The sequence below is a fragment of the Zingiber officinale genome, chromosome 1A (assembly GCF_018446385.1).
Source record: "Zingiber officinale cultivar Zhangliang chromosome 1A, Zo_v1.1, whole genome shotgun sequence".
NCBI classification, from domain to species: Eukaryota; Viridiplantae; Streptophyta; class Magnoliopsida; order Zingiberales; family Zingiberaceae; genus Zingiber; species Zingiber officinale.
Window position 1 is genome coordinate 30,307,567 of NC_055987.1, and position 8,156 is coordinate 30,315,722.

General features: G+C 41.0%; 1 protein-coding gene across 3 annotated transcripts; it reads left to right on the forward strand.

Annotated features, from left to right (window-relative positions):
• Positions 1-2,906: 2,906 nt before the first annotated feature.
• On the forward strand, positions 2,907-7,190 carry LOC122022501 (probable E3 ubiquitin-protein ligase HERC4). Of its 3 annotated transcripts, none has more exons than XM_042580531.1 (6): positions 2,907-3,789; positions 4,240-4,718; positions 4,792-5,141; positions 5,224-5,625; positions 5,856-6,240; positions 6,313-7,190. In XM_042580531.1, exons 2-6 carry the CDS (start codon positions 4,494-4,496, stop codon positions 6,553-6,555), a joined length of 1,605 nt encoding a protein of 534 aa, XP_042436465.1. In that variant the 5' UTR covers positions 2,907-3,789; positions 4,240-4,493; the 3' UTR covers positions 6,556-7,190. The 3 variants fall into 3 exon arrangements, with proteins under 3 accessions (XP_042436465.1, XP_042436458.1, XP_042436472.1); XM_042580524.1 differs by having other exon boundaries at positions 2,907-3,179; XM_042580538.1 differs by having other exon boundaries at positions 2,907-3,144.
• The last annotated feature ends 966 nt before the right edge of the window (positions 7,191-8,156 follow it).

Sequence of the window (8,156 nt, forward strand, 5' to 3'; positions counted from 1 at the left end):
AGAGAACGAAGTACCATTTATACAATTTTGAGTTCATCTAAAGCTTCACCATTCAAAGCAATTTGATTCACTATAGAACCAATTTTTATAAAATAATAGACAACACTATCATTTACTCTCTTCTCCAATTTTTCAAATTATGATCTCAAAATTTGAAGTTGAACATTTTTCACTTGTCCATCACCTTATAAGCTTTTTGTATATTTTCTCAAGTTTGCGTTGCTATATGATCCTATCTGAAAACTAGAGAGGCGGCGCGCTAGGCAGGTGGCTGCGAGGTTGACTGAACGAAGACTTTAGATGGGAGGAGGAGCTACGAATGGAAATGAAAATTCTTCCTGAGCATACTCGAAAGAGAAGACAAATGTCAGTGCCCAAAAACTAGGGAAGGGGTCCTTGGCGAAGACCCTCCGACACTCAAGTCAGTATGATGTCCGAGCGAGAAAATGAATAGTAGCTATATCGCAGAGTGTGTCCAAGCGTAAGTGTCTCAAAAAGCACCTTAAAGTATTCCTTGCTATTAGAGAGGACCCCCTCTTTATATACCATGTCTCATAACTTCCGCAATCATGAGGTGGCAGAGAATGTCAGGTGTAAGAAGTTGTTGAGTAAGGGAATATGTATTCTAGGAGGTGTATAGTTACCATCCGAGGAATCTTCCGTTACCTGTGTACACTCTTTTTGTAACCGATGCCATTAATGAGGCGGTTGAAGGAATATGCTGTCATAAAGTGTTGGCTAATGGGAAATGTAGAGTCACATTCGGGGAAGGTTCTATTAAATGTCCATGTAATAACAGAAGAATATTCTCTGACAAGCGGTTATTATTCTCTGATAAACTGTTACGATTCTCTGGTAATATGGTCCCCGAAGATATCCCGGCCGGATATTTAGCCAGCTGGATGCATATATAAGAACAGAATACTAAGTATGGTAGGATGAACAAAACTTAAGACCGCTCAGATATAGATTGTGTAATGCTGGAGATCTGATGATGAAGTAATGGGAAGCCAAGCCCCCTAGGTTCGGACGGTTCGTAAAATCGATCGACCATATACAGGGTTACTTGTTTCCAAAGAATGGAGGACTAAGCTCCCGAGAAGCACGACCAGCAATTTCAGTTGATCATCCTTGTGTTGAGAGACTTGCCCCTGAAGTGATATTTGAGCTCTGGAAATCCAGTCAGGTTTCTTCTGAGATTTGCACTGTATGTTTACTTGGCAAAGATAAGTCAGTAGTTTATCCGGCTGCCTATATACAGGAGGACAGGATAATGAACAATGAAGGCTCATATGTTTAACTGATTACCAGATCAACTTACTATATGCTAGGCACCTAGAACGGGATGCTATGTTCCTAGGTCCTATCTGAATATTATTCCCGACCAACTTTATGGTTGGTCAAGACTCTCTTAAATCTGGACAGATGATGGCTAGTCAGCTATATACTAGTGTCTTACTACCGACAGGAAGTACTAGGCTCTTTTGGTCTGCCGACCTCTAGGTTGGTCATCCTTGTACTGAGGGCCTTAGCATTAGACAAGGAGCCAAGCCTTGTTGTGAGTGTCCCCTGACAACTACTTCCCCTTGATTTTAACTGTCACGTTTTCTTGACTTTGACTATCACGTCATACCTCGGCCTATTCATAACAACTCGTATCATCGTACATCATGTTGTCTATTGTGAGATTGATCAGATTGAGAGCATGAGTGTCATTCTTTTGATTATCCATCGAAACTTTCTTTTCAGTATCATTTAAGGCTTCTTTATCTTCAGGCTCAATAAACTTTTTATCGACTATATTCTATAAGTCGAATGTTTTCAACTAAACTTCAAATCTACTGCTCCAATAATGATAATCTTCTCTGATGAAAGTTTGCATAATGAAATAGCAACATTTCTAAATGTCATTTTTCTTGAGCTTCGCTTCGCTCTGATACCAATAGAAGGGGAGAAGATATGATATTTAGGGCTAATAGAGGAGTATAACAAATCAGAAAAGAAATATAGCTAAGGAAGAAATGAAAATTTTTTTCTCATAATATTTTTTCATGTCACAACTTATATAGCCCTTACAAAGGAATTCCAAAGAACAATATGAATCTTTCTATATTAAACATGCTGTTATATTTTTCTAATCAAATGTATGCACTTGACAATTTAATCCAACATAATAATTTAATTAGTCACTGCCTAATTTAATAAAATTTGACATGATGATCAAAATAATTTAGTTTTGAGTCCCAAATGCAATTTAGTTTAGACTTCCAACATGATTTTGAGAAACTTCCAAGAAGGCGGTTCTGTGTTTGAGCAGATCAAGAAGCAACTGAAGGAGCTCGGACTACCTGTTGCTGACAAGGAAAAGGTTGAGGGAAAGCTTAAGGATGCGGTTGCCCACGATCAACTCAAACCCTGAAGAATCCCACGGCAGCCCCTCTATAACCTACCTGGTATAGCTTGTGCTGGCTCGGTTCCTATAACTGATGCTCGTCCCTCTATAGTGCCGTCATAAATGCAGATTTCATAGATGGCAAAAAAGGATGAAATCTTTGTAGATTTTAATGGGTATATATTGGCTATTGCAGATCTATTCCTAATCTACCTAATTCTAAGTTAGTCCTCGTGCCATCTTTGTCAGCGATAGAATAGGAAGTACATGGTATATTGGTAAGATTGTTCCCAAAAGACGCGATTGAGTTCTGCAGATGTTTTTGATTAACAAACAGATCATTGGGAGTTAAACCGGCCGGCCTCGGCCTGGAAAACTCCGGCCCAGTTGGCAGTGAAACGCCCCGTCGGAAAACGTCAAGCAACGTGTTAACGGACGTTAAGTTTCGTTGCGGGAGCTGACGTGGCTCTCCGGGCCGCACCCTCTTGCGTAAAAACATGGGGACTGCCCTCCACCTTGATGACACCTCATCACTCCTCTGTTCGCCTTCCTCATCCATCTTCTCCACTTCTCTCTACCCTCCTCCGCACCCCATCGGATTCCTCTCCTCGATCCTGATCTGCTACTGGAAGTTTCTCGATCGCGTCCAGCTCCAATTCGGTCGATAATTTATTGCAATCGTCGAGAAGAATCGGGGGAAAGAACGAGGGAAAAGCTATCGGCCATCAGTCCGGAAGCATCTCTTGCTACCGGTGGGATTGTGGGATTATTTGCAGCCGTTTTCCATGTACTTCGTTTTTCTTGATTTTTACCTGCACGATCTGACTCGATCTGCACTTAAAAATCCGATCTTTTCATCTTCTTCCTGCTCCGTTTGTCTTCGCGGTCCTATCGTCTGCCTCTAGGCCCTCGAATTTCATCTCTTTTCTTGGGAAGCAAGCTTTGTATTGATTCTAGTTGGTATTTTGTCTCTAAGTTGACCTAAAGATGCAATATTTGGTTTCCGTTGAGGGAAAGAACAATATTTGGTTCCCTGTTATCATTGCTGTTAGAATACATTTTGTGGGCATTTGAATGTTTCTTCTGTCAGTTAATCTTTTTTAAAAAATTTTATCATTTTTGTCAACTGGACTTGTTCTACAAGTTTGCTTGTTTCCTTTTGTTTTCTGTTCCGTGGTGTGTGCAACAAACTCACAGAATCTATTGACGATTGTTGGATGCGTTAAGCAAAATATCTTGTGGAGAGGGATACTTTTCTCTGAGAAGATCATTGGGAATATGCTTTGTTTGGGAACTGGTACCGCCTGGATCATTTCCTTCCTTCCTGTACGTTTCCCCCTTTTTTGAGGGGTTGCTTCTATGAGGCTGAGACTTGCTACAGATCGTCCAGGACAAAGGTTGCTTATAAGTTTTTCACGAACGTTGTCACAATAATTTTGAGCTCCAGCCTTAGATTTGATCACCTTTTCTTGAGTAATTGCTTTAAAATCCTGCCCGTGTCATTGAACCGCATATTGCCAAGCTAAATTTTCTTCTCTTTCTCTTTTAAACAAAGACTTATCCTATCCAAAGCTTCTGAACTTATTTTGTTGAGAAATCTTGCTTCAGTTCTTTGATTAAATCCACAATCTCCATTTGCGTTATGATTGCTTTTCCTACTTGTCTTGTATGAGTTTGCCACATTTTTGTGAACGTAAATGCTTCTCGATTTGTCTTTCTTAATTTTGTAAGTGTATTGCTTTGACTTGCGGTTTGTTTCTGCGCCTTTATTTGGATGGTTTCCCATGAAATTAACTTACGTTATGACTGAGATGTTAACCATCTTCTCTCTGTTCTTATTCAACTAGGTTCTTCATATGTCAATGTACTTTGTGACAAAGATCTTCTGAAATTGTATAAGTTGGAGGATTAAAATCAGCATATCTGACTTGTGCTTGGGGAAACACTGACTTTAAAAGTAATGTGAAGGATTGTTCGGGGTCTCTACTACCACTTCCATTTCTCACTATCTTGAAGTGGTACACTGGAGGTGGTGTTCGATGATAAGCTTGAATTAGCCGTAGTGCTTGAGGTTTGAGAACTAAGAATTAGACAGTGCCCTATGGACGCCACCGCCAGTGGTGGCAGTTCCTCGATACCGTTTCGCACAGTTGTGGATTCATCCCTCCCACTTGTGCCCCCATTGCAGCAAACATTCCAACGAATGCAGCGGCATTGCTTTGGTGATTCTACCCCAGGGGAATTCCCCTTGGCTGCAAATCCCTCAATTGTTCTCCATGTCCTTACTGCTTGCAATTTGAATCCCCAGGATCTTGCTAATCTAGAGGCAAGTGCATTCTGATGTTTCTTTTGTTGATAGAATTGATATTGCCGCTGATGGATTCTGCTGTTTGTGGCAGGCAACATGTACATTCTTCAGGAAGCCTGCCAATTTTACTCCTGACTTTCAATTATCTATTGCCGAGCTTGCAGCTCTGGACATGTGCCAAAAACGGGCCATATTTAAGCCAATGTCTGCTGAAGAGAGGGACTTTCTTAAACAACGCAGTGGTGGATCCTGGAAATTAGTGCTTAGGTATATATTGGCCGGTGAGGCATGTTGCCGACGAGAAAATTCGCATGCAATCGCTGGGCCTGGTCATAGCATTGCTGTGACTTCTTCTGGATCAGTGTATTCCTTTGGGTCCAACAACTCAGGGCAGCTTGGGCATGGCACCACTGAAGAGGAGTGGAGACCTCGACTTATAAGGTTCATTTAAATTTCCAGTTGCTTCGTACGCTCGATGCACATTAACACATAACAAGGACGGGAAACATTTGCTGCTTCACAGATCATTGCTAGGCATTAGGATTATACAAGCAGCAGCTGGAGCAGGGAGAACAATGCTGATCAGTGATGGTGGAAGAGTTTATGCATTTGGAAAGGACTCATTTGGAGAGGCGGAATATGCAGTGCAAGGATCCACCATGGTAACTACTCCCCAATTGGTGGAATCATTGAAAAATATATATGTTGTTCAGGCAGCAATCGGGAACTTCTTCACTGCGGTTCTTTCTCGAGAAGGCAGGGTCTACACCTTCTGCTGGGGGACTGACTCGAAGCTTGGCCATCAGACCGAACAGAATGATCCGGTACCTCGTCTCCTTCTGGGTCCTCTTGAAAACATACCAGTGGTTCAGATTGCTGCTGGCTATTGTTACCTGCTAGCATTGGCCTGCCAATCAAGTGGCATGTAAGTTACATTCTACTTGTACTCTTTAAAATAGGTGGCGCTGAGTTTTCTCTTTTACAGTTACCTCTAGTAGAATTGCAAGTGGTTAAATTCAGTAACTGCCTCAACTATCAATTTGTTTTTATATGCTTCATTGGATCTTCTGCTGCATGAGTTATCTATATCATATCCTACATAGGTCGAAGATTGAATGCAATGTCAAATTTATGCCTTTCATTTATATGATGCAGGTCTGTCTACTCTGTGGGCTGTGGCTTGGGAGGGAAGCTGGGGCATGGTTCAAGGACGGATGAAAAGTACCCAAGGTTGATCGAGCAGTTTCAGACCCTAAACCTGCAACCTGTGGTGGTTGCAGCAGGTGCTTGGCATGCTGCTGTTGTGGGACGAGATGGGCGTGTGTGCACATGGGGATGGGGACGCTACGGCTGCTTGGGCCATGGTAATGAGGAGTGTGAATCTGTTCCCAAGGTGGTAGAATCCCTGGGCAATATCAAGGCCGTACATGTCGCAACTGGCGACTATACTACATTTGTCGTGTCCGACACCAGGGATGTTTACTCATTTGGCTGCGGAGAGTCCTCGAGCTTGGGGCATTCGACTGCCATCGAGGCTCAGGTTTGTCATGCTCCTCTAGCTATGAGCAATCTGCATGTATCAGCTGACTTAAAGCTTTGATCCTTTTTGCAGGGCAACAGGCATGCCAACGTGCTCAGCCCAAAACTAGTTACTTCGCTGAAGAACATCAATGAGAGGGTGGTTCAAATCAGCCTCACAAACTCAATCTACTGGAATGCACATACCTTCGCTCTAACAGATTCCGGGAAACTGTATGCGTTTGGAGCCGGGGACAAGGGCCAACTTGGGATCGAACTTGTTGCACAGCAGACAGAAAGTGGGACGCCAGAGCGCGTCGATGTCGATCTTGATTAAGTCCACTAGCACCATTATACCTTTTGATTCTCTGCAGTTCCTTTTAATTTGTTATGGCACCTGCCTGCATTATTTCTACCTCCACAATCGCTGCCAACCGCCACGATCACCACCAAACAACATTGTGACTGAGCAAAGGCCTCTTTGTTCATATAACATTACAACTCATTCTGTTCATAGATCATGTTCGTGTGTGCATAACAAAGAACCCTGTTGGATGCATGGTCCAGCTCGAGGAAGTGCATCCATGTGTCAATTTGATGGATCCATCATATCCTTAACGGGCAGGTAAAGCAAACACTGTTATCATATCAGCCGCTTTAATTTGGCTTGTGCAATTCTGAAAAGTTATATCCAGCGAGGTAGACAGACTGCGGTGGTCCAGTCGACCAGCGGGTCAAATGGGTAAGTGGACCTGGTGGATGCGTAGGGTTTATTTATTAAATTGGTCAAGTTGATCAGATTAGTGGATTAATACGACCTAACTAGGTAGGCTGTTTGAGGAAGAGATGAGATCAGATAAGACAAAACATTTCATGATATTTTCCTCATTGTAAAAAAAAATCTTGCTTATTTATTATTCATGACATTCCAACAAATAAAGAAATCCAAATGAAATATCCATTTAGATCAAATTTGAAATGGATTGTGTGCTTGGAAACGTCCATATGAGGCAATTCTTACTTATTAAGGTATAGCTAGGCCACCAAAAACTTTTAAGTGCCTGATCATGCATGACCTGATTTGTCAGAATCTTGTGCAGACAAGCTAGGGGCGTGGTTTTTTTTGGGATTTTTTCTGTCAAAAATCTTGTCGCCATTATGAACCTGATTTAATTAGTTTTTCAAATTGTTTTTTCTCCCTGAGCATTGATTTTTGACTGTTGTTTTTTTTAACCTTGTTTTGTTTCGAATTTGGTTGAGTATACTTAGACATCTATGGGTGATTAATAAAAGATTATTTTCTATAAATTATTTGTAATAATTTATTATTTAATATTATATTTTTTAATTTATAAATTTTTAATATTATTTTTAAATAAATTATATGATAATTATTATATAGTATGTGAACGTATAATAATTAGTGTTAATATTAAAATAGATGAGAGAAGGAATATGTTAACAGAATATATATGTGACATGTGGATCTTATATTTTTTTCTATAAAATGGTGGGTGTTATAATATAGTAGGGATTTTCTGGTTCGTAAATTGTGGACTAGGGGATGGTCCACTGATGAGGATCCTTGATTTGGATGGATTCTAAAAATGAAGTTTATCCAAATCAATTTACAGATCAGAGGATCCACTCTCGTTATAACATCCACTGATGGATATCTTTAGAGGAGCATCTCCAATGAAAGTTTTTCCAACTTCTCCATTCTTATCTTTCCTACATGTTATCAAAATTTAGGAAGCTAGTTCAATATTTCGAACCCAGCCTCGTGTCTTTCTTCATTTTTGGTGAGCCCACGCAAAAAAGCTAAAAGGCTTCTCCACCGAGATGCCCTTAACTGTTTAAAGCCGATATGATGTCCGCTTCGTGGTCCGAAGAGCAGGCTTTACATACAAATCTGGCCCTTAGTCCACTGCTGCGACA

Bases quoted from the DNA above. Each gene is read 5' to 3' on its own strand.
- LOC122022501 (XM_042580531.1), top strand. From the start codon at position 4,494: ATGGACGCCACCGCCAGTGGTGGCAGTTCCTCGATACCGTTTCGCACA. The intron at 4,719-4,791 runs GCAAGTGCATTC...TGTTTGTGGCAG, and splicing joins AGGATCTTGCTAATCTAGAG to GCAACATGTACATTCTTCAG. The intron at 5,626-5,855 runs GTAAGTTACATT...TATATGATGCAG, and splicing joins GCCTGCCAATCAAGTGGCAT to GTCTGTCTACTCTGTGGGCT.